This window comes from Electrona antarctica (assembly GCF_951216825.1).
Source record: "Electrona antarctica genome assembly, chromosome: 5".
In the NCBI taxonomy this organism is placed as follows: Eukaryota; Metazoa; Chordata; class Actinopteri; order Myctophiformes; family Myctophidae; genus Electrona; species Electrona antarctica.
Window position 1 is genome coordinate 8,856,208 of NC_136810.1, and position 26,728 is coordinate 8,882,935.

Below are 26,728 nucleotides of genomic sequence, written 5' to 3' on the forward strand. Positions count from 1 at the left end.
TTCATTGATAGGCTAGACCATAGACTACGGCAGGGGTAGGCAACCTTTGGCACTGGTGCACTGGCATAAAACATGTTTTTGCCGGTAAATAAACAATTAAAAAGAATGTAGTCAAATAAATGAATTCACTCATATTTGTATGTAAATTACATCCTGTACATCATTCTACATTCATTAAAACTCTGACCTCTGACTGGGGAGGGAGATAGGAGGGCTCTGCTCTGAGTCTAATGATCATTATAACAATGTGAAAGAATATTTAAAAGGGTTAAAGGTTATATTCGGACAATCAAAACATGTTGGAATTGTGGTGTGGTGTTAAATTAAAGTGACACACTGACTATCTAGAAACTAAAAACATGGCACTTTGTTTCAAAAAGGTTGCAGACTACGGTACTAGGGAACGATGCAAGCCAGGAATGCATGTGCCCCACCTGGTTATCCAATACCAGTTGTACCCGTTAATAGTAGTACCCATAATATCTCTTTTTATGCATTATGGAGATCTTTGTGTCTGATTGTGTCCCTTTTATTCCCATATTTGGAGATATCTGCATCTGTCTGTCCTTGTCCCTTTCATGCCTATATATAGATATATCTGTATCTGTGTCCCTTTTATGACCATATACTGTAGGGAGATCTCTGTATCAGTCTGATGTACTGTATCTTATTGTTTTCTTTGCTTACTGTAAATCGCTCTGGATTAAAGAGTGTCTGCTAAATGCCTAAATTGTCTGTCTGTCTGTCTGTCTGTCTGTCTGTCTGTCTGTCTGTCTTTTATACCACTTGTTGCGAAGGCTTTCACTTAGAGCTCCATATATGGGGATAACCTATAGTCCCATATATGGAGACAACGGCGATATCCAGCGCTGACATCAGATTAATGTAGAAACTCCAAAGATGGATATACACAGTGGTGACATCATCGTGACACTAGACTTGCACAGCATAAAAGGCGGCTCCCATGGCTTCTAAACCTCAGATACCAAGCAACGCACGCGGTATCTCCAACGATCCCAAATCCTTAGAATCTACAGCACTCAAGCAAGATCCAAGGCCAAGAACGTGTCAACACATACGAACCAAGGTGTCTGGCTTTACAACCCATATACCTTGAATAGCTTCTATTACCTTTGGCACGAGTCGTCTAGATGGGACAGAATATATGGCTAATGGCTAAGCAACTTGTAGACTTGTAGAGCATTGAAATAGAGGTTTCTACATCCCGGTTAAGTTCGTATCGAACACCACTGTAGCGGGTCCTAACTAAATAATCAGCACTGGTTCAAGCTATTTAATACCACTTATGGAGATCCCTGTATCTGTCCTTGCCCCTCGACTAGCTTCACTAAGAACATCTTTCCAATTGTACGTGTTAAACATCCAGGTTTAAGTTCTAATCGGACACCACTGAGGCAGGCCCTAAACCTAATCTTTGGATAACAGTCCTTTCCCTTAGTTGTATTTAACACTATATATGGGCATATTGGTCATAATGGTGGTTTTAAGGATTTAATTTAATTCCAATTTGTCAGTGTGCACAAGACATTTGGACCTGATCAATACAGTAGTTTGTCATCTTCGGGGTGCATAGAAAAAGTACAAATAAACCATCTGTGATATAAATAAACCATCCGTGATATAATTAATGCATGTCCATATTTGGCAGAATCCCGGTGATGTAATCATTGCCTCAACATCAATAAAAACTAACTGAAAACCAAATAATGTATTCTTAAATACACTCAACTAAGATGTTCTAGCAAAGCTGACTAGCTTAAACCTCATAATGAATGTTTTCAACTAGGCCTATACAAAATGAAACTTTACTGTCTGTCGGGTCACCCAAATTTCCCTTGCAATGTCCTCAAATTCAAGTCCACCACCATCATGTTGGACTGCGGACTGGATGCCACCTCTGTCCTTAACTTCCTGCCCCTGCCTCTGGTGCATAGCCCAAGGCTCTCCAAACTGCCCGGCTGGGTATCACAAGATGGAATGCTAAGCCTGGTGAAGGAGCTGAAGGAGTGTGCGGGGAGAGTGTTTGTGGACGCGCAGCCGGAATTCCGTGTTCCTGAGACAGAGCTCCTGGATCTGTCTACCGTCGATGTCATCCTGATCTCCAACTACCACTGCATGATGGCCCTGCCGTACATAACAGAGAACACGGGCTTCACCGGGACCGTGTACGCCACAGAGCCAACTCTGCAGATCGGCAGACTGCTGATGGAGGAACTGGTCCACTTCATGGAGAGAGTCCCTAAAACTCAGTCTGCCACCTGCTGGAAGCACAAGGAAATGCAGCAGATGCTCCCCGGACCACTGAAGGGCGCTGTGGATGCGCAGACATGGAAGCCATGTTACAGTATGCAAGAGGTCAACTCCGCCCTAAGAAAAGTGCAGCTTGTGTTCTTTTCGCAGAAGGTGGAATTATTTGGAGCAGTGCAGGTCTCGCCCGTTAGCTCTGGCCACGCATTGGGAAGTTCCAACTGGATCATCCAATCGCATCATGAGAAAGTGGCTTATATGTCTGGCTCCTGTGTTCTCACCAACACACACCCACAGCCCATGGACAAGATCTCCCTGAAAAACAGCGATGTTCTGATTCTGACAGGCCTCATCCAGACGCCCACCTCCAAACCAGATGGGATGCTGGGAGAGTTCTGCAGTAAACTGGCGATGACGATTCGTGCAGGGGGCAACGTGCTGGTGCCGTGCTACCCGTCAGGGGCGATCTATGACCTGTTTGAGTGTTTGCACCAGTTCATCGAGAGCGCCAACCTGGGAAACACGCCTTTCTATTTTATCTCGCCTGTTGCCCACAGCTCACTGGAATTCTCCCAGATCTTCCATGAATGGCTTTGCCCCAACAAACAATCCAAGGTCTACCTTCCAGAGCCTCCTTTCCTTCACGCCGAGATGATCCAGAGCAACAAACTGAAGCACTATCCCAGCATTCACGGAAAATTCAGCAGTGAGTTCCGCCAGCCATGTGTGGTGTTCACCGGACACCCCTCTCTGCGCTTCGGAGACGTGGTCCACTTCATGGAACTGTGGGGAAAGTCGAGCCGCAACAGCATCATCTTCATTGAGCCGGATTTCCGCGACCCAGATGCCCTGGCGCCCTACCAGCCACTAGCCATGAACTGCTACTACTGTCCCATTGACAAACGGCTCAACTTCAAACAGGTGTCCAAGCTGCTCAAGGAGGTGCAGCCTCTCCGTGTGGTGTGTCCAGAACAGTACTGTGAACAGTACATGCTGGAGCTGCAGCCTCCTCCCATCCCCTACCGACGCTGCTCCGTGCTCAGCCTGCCCTTCAAGAGGTGCTACGAACGCGTTCACCTACTGCCCGAGCTGGCCAGATCATTAGTGCCCTCCGAAATCACACCTGGCGTCTCGGTAGCACCCGTGTCCGCCGTGCTGCAGTCCAAGGATAACAAGCACACGCTGCAGTTGGCGCCCAGCACCCCGACCGTGGCAGCAGCGGCAGCGGCAGCTCCCCCCAGCAAGAAGAGGAAGCGTGCAGTAGAAGAGCCCCCAGAGGTGGTGTTGGCCCCCAAACCCCTCCTCAGCGGTGCCGTGCCTCTGGCAGCTCTCCTGGCCACGCTGCACAAGAACGGCATCAAGGTGAAGGTGGACGAGACTGCCAGTGGACACACGCTGGACCTGGAGACGGATGACACAAAGATCCGGCTGGAGGAGGGTGTGACGCACATCGAGTGCAACGACCAGATGCTGCGCACTGTCATGCGAGACTTTGTGCTCCGCTTCCTGCAGAAACTCTGACCGGACCCGCGGGTGAATCCTTCTCCTGTGGGTGAATCCTTCTCCTGTGGGTGTTCTAATGCAGTGGTTCTCAAAGTGGGTGCTGTGACGCAAGTCCAGGGGTGCCGCAGAATACTTTGATAATATCTGGAATTCAATATTACTTCAGTTTAACCACTTAAACCCTCTGTTACCACTCATTAAACACTTGAACCCTCTATAGCAAGACGGACCACCAAAAATAGCCGATCTACAAGCTCACAACGAGTCACAACACAACATACCGCGAGAGAATTTTACCCCCCAGAATAGGGATACTGGGGTTCGCCGGCACTGTTGTTGCGCACGCAACTCCATTAGCTTCCTTATTGGCCACGGTCTTTCCACGCTGTTCTCTCGGAAAATACGCCGCTGTCCGTGGTGTTGATCAGATCGGTGAGGTTCGGAGCTCGTTTTTGATTTTGCGGTCATTGGTCGATTGGAATATTGGCGTTTTCTGGAGAAAGGATGGACATTGTCTTAGCTCGCTAGCATTAGCGCAATTGCTACTAACATTCAAGATGGCAACAAACCGGACGCGCGTTATAGTGAAATTGCCTCGAATCACATGGCACACGTGCGCTACCACTTTTGTCCACCAGGTGACACTCAGCGTGTTAAATGTCAAGTATGAAGTTATTTTCAATTCATTGTCATAATGGTAACTACTATTCTTGACACATACTGTATCTTAGGAGGAAATATTTACATAATTACGTAGGCCTTAGCTCTGGTCCATAGCCTTCTACTGCTTCTACGATTCTGCCCTGCAGTATAAGGCTATGGGACTTTCGGGTTTAAATCTCAAATCGAAATCAGACCCAGCCTCTCCTCTTTAGTGGAAATCTCACGAACGTTTGACCTACTCACCAATACAAAGACGGGTTGTGTCAATAGAAAGCCTACTTTCCTTAGTGGACACACTCTGAGCCCCCCACCACACGTATAAACGGTACTTTTTGGCCAAAAAGGGATTTTGTTTCCACCGGGAAAAAAAATACTTTTAGTTACTCCAATGCGCCCTCTACCGATATTGCCCAAAGAACTGCCTCATAGAGAATATTTTTCCTCCGGTGAAAAAAAAATCCCTTTCTGGCCAAAAAGTACCATTTATACGTGTGGTGGGGGGCTCAGAGTGCGTCCACTAAGGAAAGTAGGCTTTCTAATGACACAACCAGCCTTTGTTTTGGTGAGTAGCCAAAACGTTCTTTTAAAATACGCTAAAGAGGAGAGGCTGGTCTGATTTCGATTTGAGATTTAAAACCGAAAGTCCCATAGCCTTACACTGCAGGGCAGAATCATAGAAGCAGTAGAAGGCTATGGACCAGAGCTTCGTGGGCCTATACTGTATGACATAAATGTAAGGTTCTATAAAGTAACAATGTAATTCTGGGGTGCCTTGGATGAAACAGTTATGTGGGGGTGACCTGAGACAATAAATGTACACATAAATGCCATGGTATGTATTCATGTGAATTTCCATCGTTATAAAATATATACCAATAAATATAGGTACTTAAAATAGGCTATAACACGCTAGTTCCATTGATCCAAGGCGGAACACAATCGATTGGTTGATCATTAAAATAAACATGCTCTGAACATGCTCACTGCCTACACATCTGACCACTTAACACAGCAGCCGATAGTGGTCCCTTATCTAGAAACGGTTGAGAACCACTGTTCTAATTAAAAGCCTAGTAATAAAGCCTCTTTCACACATAAGTGAAACGTGATATGTTGCAATATTCTTGGAATTCTGCTTCATTGGGTGCTTCATTGGGTGAACATAACAAGCAAGCAATAAGCATTGTCGTATATTACAAAGCCACATTATGATGAAATATCCATATAATGTTGTATAATGTCATATACTGTTTATGCAGGACAAACCTGCACTGACTGAGTTTCTGCATGTGAGCTCTGAGAGGCTTGATATTAGCTGGCCCACAGACACATTCCAAGAAGGGCCTATGTGATCAGTTGAAAAGGTCTGCTATGAAATTGTAAAGGCTATTGAATTGAACCGTGGATACCATTGTGTTAATAATCTATAGAAGTGACCATCTACTTAGTATGCGGTGGTCTACGAAGGAAGCAGACATTTGGGGACGCACATGCACGTGCGTACACACATACAAGGGCTTTGGGGTGCACACCCTACGTGCACTATTGGGAGAATTATAAAGAGGGTCTCAAATGTGCGGAGAATCCGGTGAGAATCCACAGAATCCAGTCAGAGAGGTCAGTCGAGAATCCAGTCAGTCAGAGTGAGATCTATAGCCAGGTTCCAGATGAGATCGGGGACAGCTATGATAGGACTGCTCTAGGATGGCTCGGGAGTGGACTGATCATGAATTTGGTAACTAAGCTTTGTCCTTAATAAAATGATACAGAAATAAGCACATGCCTGGCCTCTCCAATCATTTATGCAACAGGGTAAAAAGTGCTCCCTGGACACTCAATATACGACAAATAATGGCAAGACACTACAGCATCTTAATGTATGGGGAGCTAATAAAGTTGCGTGAAAAGATAACGGCCAGGAGGACGAGGCAGGCCGGTCACTGACACCAGGAGCTCCCAGCTATTGGAGCCGACAACATGGGCATCGATCATATTTTGTTGCATGGCTGCATAACTAAATTGTAAAGTTAATGATTGACCTGGCATCCCCGTATTTAACGTTATACGCTATGAATTGCGGGTAATTCCCTCAAGCAAAGTCTATCGATGCAGACCTACAGAAAGGGTGCTTAAAGGTTTCAGGACATTCATTTTCATGTATCTTTGAGGGGCGCTAGCCCTTCCTATATACAGCTTTTGTCCCCACAAGATGTCCGCAACGCAAACATTAAATGCCATTGACAATGAAGGGAACATTTACGTAATCTTGTCACCACAGTCTCATATTTGCCATCGACAATGAAAGGAGAAATTAGGTCAAATGGCCAAATATGACGTAAATTTGTGGCAACAGGCAACAGGCATTCTGATTGGCCAGTATGAGATGATGCATGATGATTTACGATGATAAGAGTGCCCCTTCACTTCACACAGGTGTGATTTTTAATTTCCGTTTTTCTTTTAGGTTTTATGACCTAAATTACACCCACACAACCTTTACTTTGAACATTCAATGGATTTTCTGTGGTCTGGGGTTTTCTCTGTGGGTTCTGAAGCCTTTTGAGTTGCAATGAAAACAGGCAAAATCCCTCAACAGTGACATCTGCTGGCAAATTCCCATGTCATATATGATATGATGCACGTGTTTGAGCCAGAAAACACCAGACCACAGAAAATCTATACTGAATGTTAAAAGTTCAGGTTTTTTGGGTGCAATTGAGCTCAGAACCTAAAAAAAAATATTTTTAATGTCACGATCTCTTTAAATGGCTCTGCCAGAGCCCTCACAGACATGACAATGGGACACTGGGACAGCCCAAAGGCCTCACAGACTTCAAATGAAGGCTTAATTCAGTGAGTCTGCAAGAGGGGACTTTGGAACTGTGCACTCTACTGAGCACACCTTTAGAGATGGTAGTGTGATTATATCCCCACCAGGTTGAAGGCAAGGAGGAAGATTATGTTCTCACCCCTGTGCATCTTTTTATGTATCCGGGACTAATCTCAAGCCACAGGACCGATCAACGGATCCTTTCCTGTGCATGCTGCCAGTATGAGGTATAAGTCTATGAATGTAATTTCACAAAATCGTGAATTTATTTTTTAAGAACTCAGTCAAAGGGCTGAAACTTTGCCCATATATGGAGTCTGTTGTCATGGTCCTGACATCATAGATGACTGACATCATAGACTGCAATGGTCAAGAGGTGCACGCACATCCACAAATTGCAACGCTTGCGGGACTGACCCGGTGTCGACCCCCTTCCGTCTAAAAGGTTCTCGCCGGGACGGCGAGTCACTGTCCCCACTTGACCCATGCATGTTCTCTTGGTTTTCATGCACCAGAATAGCCGCCGCGGCCTCGGGTGGTGGTGGCGTTCAACCCCCATTCATTCAACCCTTATTGTGACTGGGCTTTGGGTGGTGGTGGCGTTCAACCCCCATTCATTCAACCCTTACTGTGACAGCTATACCAACCTGCTTTACATCCAGGAATTATTAGAGTTAATCGTATTATACAGTAATATACAGTAACTCAGACATGAGGGGTTATAATTACTAAATATCTTGTGGAGCATGTCACGCATACAGCATTTCCCTCTTGTACCTCTATGAATGATTGACAAATAAACCCTCTTGAATCTATTGACCATGCACTATTACAATTTAACTACATGCTCAAATTCCTCTGTGCCGCTAGAAAAAGTACATATGATGCACCTCGCCTTGGCACAGCACACAAGCTCAAAGTAGGTGGGCCAGCGTGCGTGTGTGCATGCGTGTGTGTGTTTGTGGGTGCGTGTGGCGTGCATGCAAGCGTGCATATGCGTTTGTGCGTGTGTTAGAGCGCTTCACATGGACAGGATGCTTTATTTTTTAGGACATGTTTTATGTCTAGATAGTCTGATGTCTTGTTTTTAATTGGATTGCTGTATCTCCCTTCTACAAAACAAATTGTTGTACCACTGGGTACAACTAAAGAACCTTGAACCTGAACATTGAAACTGGCCAGGGGATAAAAAAATCAAATAACTACAAAATACAATACAACAATAAGAACAATACAATACAAGCCTTCATTCAAGTATATTAAAATCTTCATCTTTGATTAAAATTATTGGCGGTCATTAACACTATAGTGCTTAGCATTCACTCCTGGCCAACAACTAGATCAGACCTTCAAAGGGTTCAAACTCAAAGTAGTCCAGCTTTTTTTTCTTTTCAGTTGCTGTCTAAACGTGGCCCTGGCGGGGCATTAAGAGTCCGTCATTGAAAAGAAAACAGTCCACAGAAGCTACTTAGGAGGATGAGACCCACTGGAGTCGTTGGCATTTACTGCCAAATACAACTGATTTCCCGGTGGTCCAATTATAATGTTGTTGAGGATGTCCACGTGTGGAGATACCATAGACTGGGCTCCTCTATAGTGGCATCTCCTGTAGTACTGCCAGTTTTGCTTAAACTTCTTCAAACCACGGGACCCAAGTGACAACAAACGTATCATCAACCGGTTCCAGAGCACATTAACCACCTTCAACTTGGTATCCCAAATGTGGGCCTGTCATAGGCAAAACATGTCAATTACAAAAATAAATCAAGTCGAAAATAGGGAGAAATAAAGAAATAAGTTCATTATTGCCATTTTTGAAACTATCACTTAAGTGGTTAAAATGTTACCAATAAATACAGAGCTGAGTCATGTGCCCCCACAGTCATATGCCCCCACAGTCATATGCCCCCACAGTCATATTCCCCCACAGTCATGTGCCCCTACAGTCATATGCCCCCACAGCTGTCAGCTGAAACATTTCAAGAAACAACACTTCAAAAAGAATACTGTCCCCATAGTATGTCCCCATTCTTTCAATTCAATTCAACTGTGTAAAAGGTGTGTCAGCATGACACTGACATTTGCGCGAGAGTCTTGTGTGCCGGAAAGAGAGAAACTATATAAAAGCTATAGTGTACAAGATAAACAGCCAATGTAGTAAACTCAACAAGTAAACTAAAAGTAAGGTGTGTGCGGTAAAGTTTTTATTGATTTATATTTACCCTTACCCTGTAGTAATCTGTGCTGTAGATGTCTCTGGACATGCCGAAGTCACCGATCTTCACCAGGAGCCCATTTCCCACCAGGCAGTTCCTGGTCGCCAGGTCACGGTGCACAAAGTGTTGCGAGGCCAAGTAGATCATCCCAGCTGCGATCTGACTGGCTATATGCAGCATCTGGGACAAGCCCAGCTCCCCATTGGTCTGCAAGGGCTGTCCGTCAACCAAGATCAGAGCGTCTGGCCCATGTGCTCTGAGGAAGGGGACGAGAAAGAAGGAACCAATTAGAAAGTGAGTAAAAACATTCATTAAATGGGTCAGGTCCTGCTGGGGGTGCCTGGTTGTGCAGCCAATTTGTGCACTGATCAAATAATAAAAAAGACAGCACCCAGTAAGGGGCACCTAGCAGACTGAGGCCCTGTTGTAAGGGGCACCCTGCAGTGGACTGAGGCCCTGTTGTAAGGGGCACCCTGCAGTGGACTGAGGCCCTGTTGTAAGGGGCACCCAGTGGACTGAGACCCTGTTGTAAGGGGCACCCAGTGGACTGAGGCCCTGTTGTCAGGGGCACCCAGTGGACTGAGGCCCTGTTGTAAGGGGCACCCAGTGGACTGAGGCCCTGTTGTCAGGGGCACCCAGTGGACTGAGGCCCTGTTGTCAGGGGCACCCAGTGGACTGAGGCCCTGCTGTATAGGGGGCGAGACATGGCCAAAGCATTTTCAGGGGTGCCCAGCCGTAAAGACGTTGAGAACCCCTGGCCTACTGCATGTGTGTCCTCTGTTTCCTGTCTCTCTCTCCTATCTAAACCAGTGTTTTGTCTCAAGGACCTGTGATGTATTTGGCTCCTATTAGAAAAGATTTTATACAAAAGAAAACCTTCCCCTTAAACAGACTGGTATAGTGAACTCGCACACTCGACAGTGCCAGCTATTATGACGTTCACATGTGCGGATAATCCTCTTGACAACGCTGTGAAGAGCCTATAAGTGTGACCCGTAATGACTGATGAATAGTGTATGACGCATCGTCTTCCTTGATGTCGCACTGAGAATGTAGTATATAGTGTCATGGCCATTTTGGGCTTTGAGAGAGAGGGAGAGGGGGAGAGAGAGAGAGAGAGAGAGAGAGAGAGAGAGAGAGAGAGAGAGAGAGAGAGAGAGATTTATAGTGAGTTGTGATGACCTCTGTTTTTGTTAAATTGTGTGTGTGCGTGCGTGCGTGCGTGCGTGCGTGCGTGCGTGCGTGCGTGCGTGCGTGCGTGCGTGCGTGCGTGCGTCCTTCATCGTGGGGTGGAGCGTATTAGGTGCACGTAAATTAGCAGCATCCTCAAAGAATTGATGCCCGCACATTAATGGAAACACAATTACTGGGCTGAAATTAGCAAAGGCCCAGAGAGACGGACAGAGACATTATATTCACACACACACACACACATGCACATGCACGCCCGCACGTGCGCTCAGACACACACATACGCGCACACACGCGCACACACGCGCACACACGCACGAGACTTCAGCCCGGCTGCCAACTAAGTACCAATGTTCCATGTCACTGTGCAAAGCATCATGGGAGCCAATAACATCCAGTCACGGTAGACATAATGCAGCTCATTAGCATATCGTTAGCATGCCAGCCACAGCTCTAGTGTTGCAAGGCCTCATGAGAAGGGGCTGTCGTGACGAGCCCTAGAGTCCCTCCACTGCCTGGGACACGCAGACAGTCTGCTGTCTGGGTCACACAGACAGTCTGCTGCCTGGGACACACAGACAGTCTGCTGTCTGGGACACACAGACAGTCTGCGTTCTGGGTCACACAGACAGTCTGCTGTCTGGGTCACACAGACAGTCTGCTGTATGGGACACACAGACAGTCTGCTGCCTGGGACACACAGACAGTCTGCTGTCTGGGACACACAGACAGTCTGCTGGGACACACAGACAGTCTGCTGTCTGGGACACACAGACAGTCTGCTGGGACACACAGACAGTCTGCTGTCTGGGTCACACAGACAGTCTGCTGGGACACACAGACAGTCTGCTGCCTGGGACACACAGACAGTCTGCTGCCTGGGACACACAGACAGTCTGCTGTCTGGGACACACAGACAGTCTGCTGTCTGGGACACACAGACAGTCTGCTGTCTGGGACACACAGACAGTCTGCTGTCTGGGACACACAGACAGTCTGCTGTCTGGGACACACAGACAGTCTGCTGTCTGGGACACACAGACAGTCTGCTGCCTGGGACACACAGACAGTCTGCTGCCTGGGACACACAGACAGTCTGCTGTCTGGGACACACAGACAGTCTGCTGTCTGGGACACACAGACAGTCTGCTGGGACACACAGACAGTCTGCTGCCTGGAACACACAGACAGTATGCTGTCTGGGACACACAGACAGTATGCTGTCTGGGTCACACAGACAGTCTGCTGGGTCACACAGACAGTCTGCTGGGTCACACAGACAGTCTGCTGGGTCACACAGACAGTCTGCTGCCTGGGACACACATACAGTCTGCTGGGACACACAGATAGTCTGCTGTCTGGGACACACAGACAGTCTGCTGGGACACACAGACAGTCTGCTGGGACACACAGACAGTCTGCTGTCTGGGACACACACACAGTCTGCTGTCTGGGACACACAGACAGTCTGCTGGGACACACAGACAGTCTGCTGTCTGGGACACACAGACAGTCTGCTGTCTGGGTCATAGAGACAGTCTGCTGGGACACACATACAGTCTGCTGGGACACACAGACAGTCTGCTGGGACACACAGACAGTCTGCTGGGACACACATACAGTCTGCTGTCTGGGACACACAGACAGACACAGACAGTCTGCTGGGACACACAGACAGTCTGCTGGGACACACAGCCATTCTGCTGTCTGGGACACACAGACATTCTGCTGTCTGGGACACGCAGACAGTCATCTGGGTCATGCAGACAGTCTGTGAAGAACACGCGATTTAAGACGTAGTGAAATGGGGGTTTGGGTCGCCAAATTATTTTGGGGGGTCCCCAAATTATATTTTTTTTATGTTTTTATTTTTTTTGCAACTGAATGGCTGGAAAAATGGAAATGAAGAGTTTACATCATTATATCTGGTTTCAGTATTCATTTATGATTATGATATATTTTCTCTATTATTATTAAGGTTATTTTTGCAGCCAGTTTGTATTGGGGGCAGGGCGGGGGTCGTGAGACATGGCCAAAGCATTTCCGGGGGTCCCCAGCCAGAAACGTTGAGAACCCCTGCTATAGGCTATACTGATTACAGAAATCCTCAGTTTTTAATCCCATTCAAGATGACATTGCCAGACATTGTATTACACTATACACTTCAGCAGCACGCTAAAATATGTATCTGAAAACATTATAGAGTAGAAATAATCCATGAGCTTTGCTCCCTGTCGTTCTGTGACTTTGTTTACAAACAGATCTGCATGTGTGTGCGCCTTAGAGTATATATTAATAGAGACGGCACCGGGAGGAAACCCTGAGGCCAAATGGACATAGTGGCCGAATTTGGCATTGCAGCTCGAGCCAGCACTGGTCCGTTGACTAGCATTGCGCACGTTCATGTTATTGGGGCATGACACGTGAACGCTATGTTTCATACGTGAGCGCGCACGCGCAAATGGAGCAATGATAGTTAACGGCACAGCGCGTTCACGATTTGGCCCAATCCATCCCAGAATGCACTCCGTTCCTACCCGGAAGGAGGAGTGAAATCGCCTCATGTGCTTTTGAGCAACGTAATGCAAGTGGATGGGGGGAGAAATCCGGTGCCGTCTCTATTAATATATACTCTAGGTGTTGCGCGTATAGCAGAACTACGTCCCATAGCCTGGAGGGATGCGACGTTCTGATTGGTTCAAAATCATTGAACTTGCTGTTTCAGGGTGAAACCTCAAAATAAAATGCCTGTATTGTTCATTGCACCACACCTTTAAGTGAAGACAATAAGGTGTAGCGGGGGAAAAAGAGACTCCCTAGTATAGACCCCTGGGGGACTCCAGTCAACAAAACTATACTAGGTTTAAGTGGTGGGGAAGAAAACTCAGGGTTTTAAAATGGCAGATGTAGCTCACATGTTGTGATATTGTAGGTTGATGGCTATTTTCGGTGTAAAGCTTTGGCGTAAAGCGAAAAAAGTGGACCAAACGTAGAGAGCCCTACTGTACCTTGGTCAACTAGGGTTTACATGGATACTTTTTCATGATATAACATAACAAGTAAGACGCGCGAACGCGGGAAGCGAACGCAGCTCGTAAATTGCAATAACAACAATTAGAATAAATTACGTACTTTTTTTAAGTGAAGTTTTTTTTAAGTGAAGTTTTTTTTAAGTGAAGTTTTATTTTATTTTAAGTGAATTTTTTTTTATTAAAGGGGCATTCCACTCATTTTCAACATTTGACTATGTCATTAATATACCTTAGAGCTGTTGTGTGGAAATAATAAAAAAGTTCCCCCATTCTGTGTTTCCTAGAACTAGAGGTCTGAAAAAAATCATTAACATGGTGAAACACATCTTGATGATGTCATCAAGATGTGTTTCACCATGTTAATGATTTTTGAGTGGTGTAAACCACTCCTACAACTGGCTTTTGTGTGCAGAAAAAAATGAGCATGGTTGCTATGTTCAAAATAATTTCTGACGTAATTAAATCACACCCGGGTGAACTGGATGACCGTAGCAACCATGGTCATTTTTTCTGCACAAAAACTGCCAGTTGTGAAATCACATCCGGGTGTGATTTCATTACATCAGACATGATTTCATTACGTCAGACAGACCTTACACCACTCAGTTCACACGGGTGTGATTTTTTTCATAATTACAGTTCTAGGAAACACAGAATGGGGGGACTTTTTTATTATTTCCACACAACAGCTCTAAGGTATATTAATGACATAGTAAAATGTTGAAAATGGGTGGTTTTCCCCTTTAAGTTAAGTTGTTGTGTGTGTGTGTGTGTGTGTGTGTGTGTGTGTGTGTGTGTGTGTGTGAGTGTGAGTGTGAGTGTGTGTGTGTGTGTGTGTGTGCGCGTGCGTGCGTGTGTGCGTGCATGTGTGCTTTTGTGTGTGATACATTCGGGGGTTTTTTTTAAGATTTTTTTTAAGTTAAGTTTTTTTTAAGTTAAGTTTTTTTTTAAAGTTTTTTCTTTTTAAGTTTTTTTTTTAAGTTAAGTTTTTTTTAAGTTAAGTTTTTTTGTATTAAGTTAAGTTAAGTTGTTTGTGTGTGTGTGTGTGTGTGTGTGTGTGTGTGTGTGTGTGTGTGTGTGTGTGTGTGTGTGTGTGTGTGTGTGTGTGTGTGTGTGTGTGTGTGTGTGTGTGTGTGTGTGCGCGCGTGCGTGTGTGCGTGCATGTGTGTGATACAGCTGCGCCCTCTGGTGGCGGGCGGTTGGTGTTACAGCGTGACACACACACAGACAGACAGACAGACAGGATCTGCTGGGTCTCATAGTAAATGCTCACTGCGTTCGCAATCACTGCGTTCGCAATAATTCAGAAATGAGACGTAGCTTACGGAGTTAGTTCAGTCAGACACACTCGAGGGGGTTCATGCCGTGCTCAAAGGCGCATTCTATACTCAAGGGGTTAACATGCTGCATTACTATGTGGGTGTGCAAGTGTGTGCAAGTCCCTCACGTCATTCGCCGATGCGGCAGTCAGCTGACCAATTGGGCGGGCTACTTAAGCTCACCAGTCTGCATGCTCTTCCTGCCTTCCTCTGCATATGGTCCCTGGTTGTATGTGATGTTTTTTCCCACCACCACCCCACCCCAGCACCACCGGTGGGCTCTGCTATTTATGTTCCCCATGGGGGGGGGGGGTTATTGTATATCTATCTCCCTGCTCTTAATGTTTTATGTTGTTGCTTAATCTTGCCGAGCAGGGAGAAATCCAGCAGAGCCGAACGCCAAGTCAAATATCATATGCACACTCATTACTCATTCTGTAATAAATATTGGTAAATCTATTCGTGAGTTGTCTGACTGAACTTGGTATACCACTCCTTTGGGGACATTTTTTATTTTACTGTAAATTTGCACAGGCAATTTGTCCTCTGCATTTACCCATTATATTAGGAGCAGTGGGTGCTATTAATAGTTCAACGGCGCTCGGAGAGCAGTTAGGGGTTAAACGTCCTGCTCAGGGACACCTCGACACATTAGACCGGGGCGCGGACGGTGGACCTTCTTTTTCCCAGATGGCCTTTCTACCCACACAGCTATAGACAGGGGCGGCCTTAAGGATCGGGAGGCCCCGTTCATGACATTTGGTCAGTGTGTATTATCAGACTTCAAAGCATGAACAGCATACACAGCCAAGTAGAAAAAATACACAAAAGCAGCTTGATTAAACAATGTTTTTACTTTAAAGGAGCATTCAGTGATTTGGGTTATTTGGAAAACCACCCAGTCCGCCCCGGTAACAAAATGTGCACATGCACGCTCTACAGTGGAGGGAAGTGCAACAGGCCAACAGCATGTGCACCAAGGCCCGCCCCCAGTCGATCATGATTGGAGGAAGGCCCCTCTCATCCTGATTGGATGAAGGCTTTGCCACCCGCCACCAAAACTGAAACTAGGGTTTTTTGACCCCAGGGGCTCACTGGGGACAGGGAGGAACTCCTTATATGGAGTTCCTCAGGATGAGGCTGAATAATTGACAAGGCTGATTGGAAGGCTGTGATGCAATGCAATATTACTTCTACTACTACTACTACCTTACTACTACTACAACTACTACTACTACTACTACTACTACTACTACCTTACTACTACTACTACTACTACTATTTTCTTTTTTACAAAAAAAGAAAAGAAAATATTTTTTTGTTTTTTTGGGAGGCCCCTGGAGGCTCGAGGCCCGTTTCAATTGAAACGATTCAAACATATATAAGGCCGCCACTGGCTATATACACTGTTTGTGGCTTATGAGAAAATCTCGATATTTCATATTTTACACAGAAATTCTACTTCCACTCGTCTCTATATTTAAATATAAAATCCATTACCGTTTCATTTAGGGCACGTTCGGAAATAGCGCACAGAGCGCACTGTGCAATGCAAACTAATAGGCGAGTGCGCTCCGGTGCAGTATTTCCGAACGCGCCCTTCTCTGCAGGGGAAGCTTATAGAACAGAATATGTCATCCATATCACATTGTGTACTGTACTATATATCTCATGACACTAAATTGACCTTTGGTGTAATACATTGTAATACATTGTAATACATACATTGTATTACCTTTGTCCGAAATCCAGCAGGAGCAGGATTTGCCTCTGCTTTTGATATCTCCCCTGTGGTCATTCATTTTTATACGGGATACGTTCTATCCCTGCTTCTGGTCAAACATACAATATAGACATTTCTTTTTGGAAAATGTAGACGCTTTGATAATATCACAATTGAAGCCGATTCGATTCTACAAATGCCTTTTCACACTTTCAAGATTTTTCAATGAAAAATAAAAATAGCAAACTCAAAACGGGTCGTATAGCACTGCAGGCACCACGAAGGGTTAATCCGCTACTGCTCACTGCAGCATGGCATGAAGTGACACGAGCGGAAGTGTTTCCCCCAGAGTTAGTGTCCAAGTGTCATTGAGGAAGACTCTGAACCCCTAATTGCTCCCGATGTGCAGGTTGGTGCCATGGTTTCTTCTGCCATCGGTGTATGAATGTGTGTGGGTGAATCTATGTAAAGTGCTTTGGATAAAAGCGCTATACACAATTTACCATTTTATAGCTTGTAGATCTGCTACTTTTTTGAATAGCCAACATAAAAATCAAAAATGACACACATGCTTTCCCAATTTGAATGGGTTAATTAAAAATGTACTGTATGCTAAGACATTAAACTGTGTCCCTATTTTGGGCACCGGCAAAACATTTGGCAAAACTAGTAGACAAGTTTTCTTTTTGATTTGTATTAAAAATATATAAAAAAAATAAACATATAAGCTCACCTTGAAGATCGGCTATGTTTTGCCATTTGTCACACAAAGACGGCTTTGTATAGGGCTTCAGTGGTTAAGAAAATGACCCCCCCGGAACCGTGCATGCATCGATCAATCACTGTCTGATAAGATTGGTCCATAACACCCAAATACACAGACAGCTCCTTCCTCTGACATGAAGCGATGCTTATACAACAGGCACTATTTTAACCAAAGTCTGCCAGTACAGTATGTTCTGGGAGGCCAGCTCCGTTTGTCAGACTGTCACTTCATCAGGCTGCTTTATTCTCAAAGACAGACTCATCCATCACTCAGTGTCAGGGTGCTTAGCAAGCACACAGACAGCTCTAACAGGGCCCTCTCTCTCCACTCACTACTTTCCTGGAGTATTCTAAACCAAGGACTGTTCACAGAGACACAGGGGGCTCCCAAACTTTCGCATTTTGAGGCCCAAAAAAAGATTAATTTGGTGTCACTCCAGGATAGGGTAGCAAACCGTACCTTGAAATAAGGAATCGTAAAACTCTGTAAAGCAAGACTTGAGTAGATGGAGAATCATACCCTCCACCCTACTGGAAAGAATTAAGATTATTAAAATGAATGTTTTGCCACGTTTCCTTTTCCAAAATCTACCAGTATACGTATCACCCACATGTCTCCACGTTTGGGAGGGACTGCTAAGAAAATGTATATGGGATGAAAAGAAGCCAAGAGTTAAACTTAAAACCCTGCAACAAAATAAAGACAGAGGTGGTCTTGGTGTACCTAATTTAACTCATTATTATTACGCAACACAGTTAAAACCAAATAAGCTTGTGGAATCCAACCTGGTTGAACCACTCAGTACTTTGATTTTTACATCCGACAATAAAATACAAACTAAAACACTTAATCATTCTATACGAAATACCTTTAAAATTTGGAAAATGATATGTAAAATAAGCAAAATAAAAGAACAAGAAATCGCCTGCCTGAGAGAAATGTCATGTGACTTAGATTTTACACCAATAACAGGTTTGATCATGTCTTTAAGATATGGGGAGAGAAACTAACTCTAACAATATTCTACCAAATGTACAATAAAGAAGGGGTGGTCTCTTTTGAATATATGGTAGATCAATATGGCATACCTAGGAATCATTTCTTTCGATACCTGCAAGTGAGGAGCTATTCAAAATTAGAACACTTGGAGACCTCCACCCTCTCTTAAGATTCATAGTAAAATCCCATCAAAGACATGATTATAAAAATACAATTGGAAAATTTTAGATAAGATTGAAGATCTAGATCACATTAAGGACAAATGGGATAAAGAATTGAGAATAATTATACAAGGGAATGAGTGGAATCATAGTTTCAAAGACATTTTCAACTATTTAAGATCTCCCTTTTGGCAGGAATATGCTTGGAAGATGAACATATGGTATTTCCAAACACCTCTGTATATATCCAAGTAAACACTAAACTCCAGCTGCTGGAGGGAATGTGGGGAGAACAATGCGGATCACACCCATATTTTCCTCACATGTCCTAAAATACAAACCTTCTGGACTAAAACTTCACAAAAAAATAGAACAAATATGTGGGAGAGCTGTACATTTAGAAAAACATAATATAGGCCTACTGCTGGGAACACAACCCAAAAGTTTACAAAGTGAGGATCTATATCTGTTTTGGATTCTCAGAATGACAGCTCTAAAACAAATAACTAGAAGTTGTAAAAGTGTGGAACTACCCAGGGTGGATAGAAGTGGAAGACATGTATGTGATGGAGAAGGTGACCTATACATTTTTTTAAGTTATTTGAAAAAAGATGGGCTCTCTATCTTTTAAATAAATAAGTAACATACTTTTCCTGTTCTTTGTTGTTGTTTTGGGTGTTTTTTTTTGGGGGGGGGGTTTAGACCTATTAAGTATTCAGTAATAAAAACAAAGGAGAAATAAAAAGGAAATGGAAGAACTACGAACAAAACAAAACAAAGCCTAACAAAGCCTAGCCTCGGTCCCAGGCTCACTTAACTGCGAAAAAGAAGAGCCTGGTCACAACCTAAGGCAGATAAGCTATCGAAAGGCGGCACTTCCGCCGTGTAACCCCCCCCGGAAGTTAACGTTTTTTGACCAATCGCAGCGTTGTGTTCCCGAAAATGTATTCCCGCTGAAATGATCATTGGGTGGGGACTAGTAAACACAGCAGCACTGCGTGACGTAGTTATCTTACACGCAACACTTCCGCCACTTCCGCTGATAGTCTTTTCAGCGTAGGTCTTGGCCAGGGTGAACAAAGCCTAGATTCATGAGATTATAGATTAAAAGAATAACGCATTGCAATCGTGCTTAGTTTTTGCACCACAGGTCAAGTTTCAGGTGTAGCAATCATACCGGTGCACCAACCAACAGACAACAATCATACCGGTGCACCAACCAACAGACAACAATCATACCGGTGCACCAACCAACAGACAGCAATCATACCGGTGCACCAACCAACAGACAGCAATCATACCGGTGCACCAACCAAAAGACAACAATCATACCGGTGCACCAACCAACAGACAGCAATCATACCGGTGCACCAACCAACAGACAACAATCATACCGGTGCACCAACCAACAGACAACAATCATACCGGTGCACCAACCAACAGACAACAATCATACCGGTGCACCAACCAACAGACAGCAATCATACCGGTGCACCAACCAACAGACAGCAATCATACCGGTGCACCAACCAACAGACAACAATCATACCGGTAGACCAACTAACAGACAACAATCATACCGGTGCACCAACCAACAGACACCAATCATACCGGTGTACCAACCAACAGACAACAATCATACCGGTAGACCAACCAACAGACAACAATCATACCGGTGCACCAACCAACAGACAACAATCATACCGGTGCACCAACCAACAGACAACAAACCCCAATGCACGCAATAGGAGAAGAAGCTGATCAGACCGGTCGGTTATTGCTTGGCCCAGTGGATGGGACATTTACATTTAAAAACCTCACTCATTGATTCATTGACTCATATACCAAAATCTGTTTTAACACGTTGACTGCGAAGAATTGAAATCGTGATATAAACTTCACTGCTGAGTATTTCACCAACCTTTGAAGAATCACCCGGGCGCTAATGTAGGTCCGTTTCACGAAAATCAACATGAATATATTCCAATCGTTTGTAATTGCGTCCAAAAATATTCCACAGTCCCAACAACAGGCACACGGGTCCAAACGCATGATGTATCCTACTGCGCTGGAAACCTGCAACCTGATTTCTTTATCAATGAAGTCGGGAATGTCATGATCCGCAGGGAATGTGTTAATAATAATGAACAAAAAAGAAAAGACGTTCTCAGGTCAAATATTGATATTAAGTAAGTAAGTAGCCTTGCCGAGCCATGAGGCCCATAGGGGCAGGAGCCTATCTCCTGTTTCTGTAGCGTGAGGCAGCTTGATGTACAAGTACACCCCCTGGACATGACGCTAGTATGTTGCAGGGACTTACCCCCAATCCAACCCTTGATGCTGAGTGTACTGGGTCCCATTTTTAGAGTCTTTGGTATGACCCGGCCGGGGATTGAACCCCAACCTCCCAGTCTCAGGGCGGACACTCTAACCACAAGGCCACTGAGCTGGTATTGATATTAAACATGCAATTCAATTTGGAGAATTAATTACAAACCATCTAATTAATTGGATTATTCATTTTAATCCCAGCCCTACTTTGAACACATAAGCCCTATTACACTTGTTGCCAATTCGTAAATAGTCGAGCTTGGAGGACACAGCTATAAAAAAAAATCACACCCGTGTGAACTGAGTGGTGTGAGGTATTATATAAGGTAAGGTATTATATAGCCAGATCAGCTCTGATCTGACGTAATGTCTGACGTAATGAAATCACACCCGGGTGAACTGGGTGACCGTAGCAACCATGCTCATTTTTTTACGCACAGACAGACAGACAGACAGACAGACAGACTAACAAAGCCAGTTGTAGGAGTGGTTTACACCACTCAAAAAGGGTGACACTAAATATTTTCAAATACATGAACAATATGGGGGTCCTAGACATGAAAATGTTTGACAACCACTGTCATGGACTGCTTCACAGTTATTAAGTTACTGTTACACACTCCCTAGAAACTTCCCAGCGCAGTCTCAGTCTCTCGTTGCCAGTCACACACTCACACGGCACACGCACGTATGTGCACAAACACGCACACGCCAGGTGGGGTTAAGTGCCTTGACAGTAGCTGAATTCACTCACTCACTCCCCCACCTGGACGTGTCAACCCTCTGGTCACACGCCTGTTCCGTTCCCCTGTAGACTACAGCTGCTCCCCACCCCAAGAACCTCTATCCATTCATCACTGTCTACTACCCAGCTAGCAGTAGCAGCAGCAGCAGCGGTATAAAGTATCAATACTGCAATGTACCAAGTCTGTTACAAGTAAAAGTCTGGAAATCAAAATGTACTCGAGTAAAAGTGCAAAAGTATTGCCGTCAAAAAATATACTGCAAGAAAACAAAAGAAAAACCAACAGGAGAAAGACAACCTCTGCTTGCTGGCTGGAATTGAAGGAGAGAGTCAAATTGGGATACTGGTGCATTGGAAACCTACGTACTGTATAGCATTATATACATTATGTAGCCTAGTTTCAAAGAAGAAAGTGAAGAACCTGGAGGTGGAGTGCAACTCATGCTGCCTCTGAAACATGTAAAAAAAAATCACACCCGTGTGAAGTGAGGGGCGCTCTTATCATCGTACATCATCATGACGTAACATGTCGATTTGCTCAGACACATACTGTATGACGTAAATTCTCCATTCATTGTCAATGGGAATTTAATGTTTGTGTTTGTGTAGCTGAATATAGAAGGGGCTAGTCTTTGACAATGCATACGGTAATTGTCTCTGTTGGGTGGAAACCGTGGGTTGATGAGATTTGTCCAGAAATGTTGAAGGCTCTGGGGGTTGATACGTCTTTTCAACAACACCTACTGTAGGATCGCTGAAGAAGGAAAGGCCAAGCAAAAAATATATAATAATAATCAGCGATCCAGTTTTATATCAATAATAAAGCTTATCTGACAGAATGTTCCGCCAATAGCGGTTGTCGGTTTGATTCTAATTGGCGCAATGTTCCATCACGAACAGTTCATTTGTTAATAAAATCTGTGAATAGATTTCTTACCAAGAAGTGTCTTCACCAATATGTTTGTAAAGGTGACTACTAACACATCTGACAATGGTTTAAGGGTCGTCATTATGTCACATGATGTCACGAGGCATGACCATATATGGGGGCGTGATGTCACGAGGCCTGACCATGGAAGCGTGATGTCATGAGGCATGACCATATATGGAGGCGTGATGTCACGAGGTGTGATGTCACAAGTCGTGACCATATATGGAGGCATGGGTGATGCAACGAACGAACGCACAGGAAATGCAGGTTTTCATAGTAAATAAGCTCCTCTTGGGAGCTTTCAAAATGAATGGGTGATTGGGATCAATCCGCCCCCCTAAAAAGAAATCCTACTCATGTCACCATGACTCTGACATAACCATATAACGCGTTCCCAAACCACTTACGTGAAATATGGAGTGTGTTGTCTAACCTCAATGTGGGGCCAGGTCCATATATTGCCATAAACTATAATGACACCAGGGATCTCGATTTATGCCCATAAAAGGGTCACGGACTGACAAATGCAGAAACGACATATCTGGACATAAAAGGGACAAGGATGACAGAGACACACATCTATATATCACCCCATATATCACTCAGATTGGCGGTGCCACGTGGCGTAGCGTGGTGCTACAGGTGAGGGCCACGTCGAACCTCTAGCAAAATATTCTGTGTTGTGACGTGCTGTGAGATTGCACACTTCTCTGTCGACATACAAGCTCTACAAGCCGATCTACAAGCTCAGGATGTGTCACGTTGTGAGACACTGTGAGCTATAGATCGGGCTATCTTTGGCGAAAAGATTTGGTGTCTGAAAAGAAACAGAGCGGACTAAGCGCAGAGGCAATTCAAGTAGTTAAGTGGTTTTCAAACTGTGTCTTCCTCGCGGGAGATTGATAGATTGCTGTGAGGAGATATAGTACAGGTGCACTGTACTGTAATGCCACATTTTCTGCCCCAGTAACAAAACCTCAACCAATCGATAAAATAAATAAATAAAATAATCTACAGTCAACAACATCAGAACAAACACACAAAGAGATAAGTGGGCCAGTAAGGGTTTCAGTGGTGAACGCACGCCTTGTACTCTGACTCATAAAATAAAGAACACAGCATGCAGTGCTCTATCTATCTGAGATATGCTGTTTTATCACATACAGTATACAGCCTTTATCCCATTTTGGGCGGGAACCCATTTTGGTGTTAGCATTATGTTATGCTTTAGCTATTGAAAAATAGCAGATCTACAAGCTCATAGCGCGCCACCAAGTGGCGCGCTACGAGCTTGTAGGTCTGCTATTTTTTTGAAAAATTGAAGAACCACTGACATAGAAACATAGCTGTCAGGATGTAGAAGACATTTTTAGAATCTGATCTCAGGTCAAAATGGGTTATGTGCCCTGCATGAGCCGAGTGATAAAAGAATTGAGGGGGTGATGAGCCCTCTTGTGTATACCAATGTCAACATGTGCTTGATGCGGTCCTTATCATTGCTGCTCTAGTCACACAAATGCACAAAGCACCTGTGGTGGGCAGTTAATCGTTTACCCGCCAGGAACATAGGAATATTAACACGTAGAATCTTGTAGCCTGCCACAAACGGAAAAGCCGTTTTAACAGCGATGTATTCATTAATGCATGTTTTAATACGATCGTATCGAAATCTACCGTCCGTTAGCTTTGTTATGCTTCTGACACAATGGGCGCGGCCATTTTGAAAATGCGCGCGCATCCACTAACATTGCCGGCCCTGTTTTCAGACGGCTTTATCTCACAGAAGCGACATTGCAGAGGACGCTTTGTCCCAGACAAGCGTTTTCAACGGCCTGTAGCAGGCGCTGTGATACTCGCGGTCCACTTTTTCCACCACCGACCGAGAGAACGAGCACCAGCTTCGTCAACACACACGGAATGGTTTCATAGTAAAATGCGATACGGATATTTGGCTCTTCAAAGTAAGTGTCACGCGTGATTAAACCATGGCAATACGCAATCGAGGGATTAATTAATGGCGGCAGGCTAAGAGTTAAAAATAGGGCTGCGAATCTTTGGGTGTCCCACGATTTGATTTGATTCCGATTCTTGCGGTCACGATTCTATTCAAAATGCATTTTCGATTCAACTCGATTCTCAATCCAAAAACGATTTTTTTTAAATTCTAAAGCATTTTTTTTCCAGCTTTAAAACTATTCTCTATTCAAAATGATTCTCGATTCAATACTACAATACAATACAGCTGTGCTGAACTGAAGTGACTAGTACTGACTACAGTAACTTGAAAATGACTGAAGACATGATGGTTACTGTGATTAGGGTAAGCTTACATTTCATAACACAAACACCATGTAGTGAAAACTCCTGTAACTGTAAGCAATTTTTTTTTTTGGAAATTATGAATCGATTTTGAATCGTTCATAGCGGGAATCGCGATTCTAATTCGAATTGATTTTTTTTTACACCCCTAGTTAAAAAGTACATTTACATTTACTTGAGTACTGTGCATAAGTAAAGCATGTGTCTCTGTACTTTATTAATATTTATATATAGTATTGTATCATTGGATATTCACTTCATTTTATTTTAAGGACAAATACCTTTGACTCCAGTCTCCACTATATTTCTAGTAAGGGAAAATAATTAATCACCATTTAGAAATTCTATATTAACTTGCGGATTATATGCTGAAAACGTGACTGGATAGATGTAATATGTTGATCAAACCTAAGTCTATTGTCCAGAGTGAGTCCAAGATATGTGAAACTGTATGTGAAACTGGCAATATGCTCTGAAAATGCACACAATCCACTCATCTGACCACTTAACACGGTATGGCTTAGTGGCTGCCGTGTTAAGTGGTCAGGTGGGTGGGCTACAAACACATTCAAGATGTTCAAGTGGACCCTGATCCAACGCCAGGGGCGTAACTAGACGTCACTGGGCCCTGACGCAGGCTGATCAGCGAGTTCCCCCGACAGCCGGCACGGGTGGGCGGCCGTGTGCCCCCCTTGCCTCTGGGCCCCCACGCAGTCGCGTTGTCTGCGTCACGGTAGTTACGCCACTGTCCAACGCGATTTAACCCCTGATGGTGACACATAAGAAGGTGTAACCTATAAAACCACCTACAGTTATATAGATATTCCTTTAAAAAAAATGTCTCATTCAAGTCAATAATTATTTAATTATTGTCTTTATCAAATAGATCAGATGTATGGAGAACCGGGGGGACTGGAAGCGACGATGGAGGGCTCGTCTGAGGACGACCTAGAGAGTTTATAAAACTCTATTTCCTCATTGTCTTTGTTAACCCATTTTAGGCGGGAACCCCTTTTGGTGTTAGCATTATGTTATGCTTTAGCTATTGAAAAATAGCAGATCTACAAGCTCATAGCGCGCCACCGAGTGGCGCGCTACGAGCTTGTAGGTCTGCTATTTTTGAAAAATCGAAGACATTTTTAGAATCTGATCTCAGGTCAGAATGGGTTAATGCATAATATGTGATCAGCCAAATGATCACCAGGTTCATCAGTGCCATTGTTATCCAACCTCGGCACTGACTGAATCAGCCACTACAGGCACTAGGCAGCCCTCAGGCAATGATGACCTGCCTGGATGATCATCTGTATTCATCATATACCCAGTCTTTGTTTGAGGAGAGTGACAAAAGGACATTGTTGCCACGGAAATGGTCGGTGGCGTGACGTCAGGCCACGACGTCACGTCACCCTATGAAGTATGGCTCAGAAGACAGACTGAGTGTCAGAAGTGCGTGTTCTAGTTCGAGATTCCAGTGCCAGATCGAAACGACTAACGAAGTGTGCCAGTCAGTAGAAAGATACCGAAGAAGTGTGCCAGTAGAAATATAATATAATATAACACAATAATATACTTTAAGCTATATAAAAAGAGGTACCCGAATTAAGATACTTTGGGCTCAAGCAGAGAGAGTGATAGGTAGCTGACCAATCAGCAAATTAGCTAAATTGAGTGTCTTTTGTGGAAGGAAGTTGGTAAACATAACACAATGTTTGCCGCAATGATTTTGTA

The 26,728-nt window shown here is 44.4% G+C and overlaps 2 protein-coding genes across 2 annotated transcripts in view; one reads left to right on the forward strand and one right to left on the reverse strand.

Moving 5' to 3' along the window:
• LOC306923164 (NT-3 growth factor receptor-like) overlaps window positions 1–26,728 on the reverse strand; it is a gene marked incomplete at its 5' end in the record, with an annotated part of 284,609 nt that overhangs the window by 10,568 nt on the left and 247,313 nt on the right. The window contains one exon of the mRNA XM_079501192.1: window positions 9,493–9,736. Within this exon, the coding sequence (XP_079357318.1) occupies window positions 9,493–9,736 (244 nt within the window). The remainder of the gene's footprint in view (window positions 1–9,492; window positions 9,737–26,728) is intronic.
• Window positions 1,807–3,789, forward strand: LOC306923601 (integrator complex subunit 9-like; the record flags this gene model as incomplete). The annotated part of the gene is made up of 1 exon (XM_079501786.1): window positions 1,807–3,789. The coding sequence occupies exon 1, from the start codon at window positions 1,819–1,821 to the stop codon at window positions 3,787–3,789; it is 1,971 nt and encodes a 656-aa protein (XP_079357912.1). The 5' UTR covers window positions 1,807–1,818.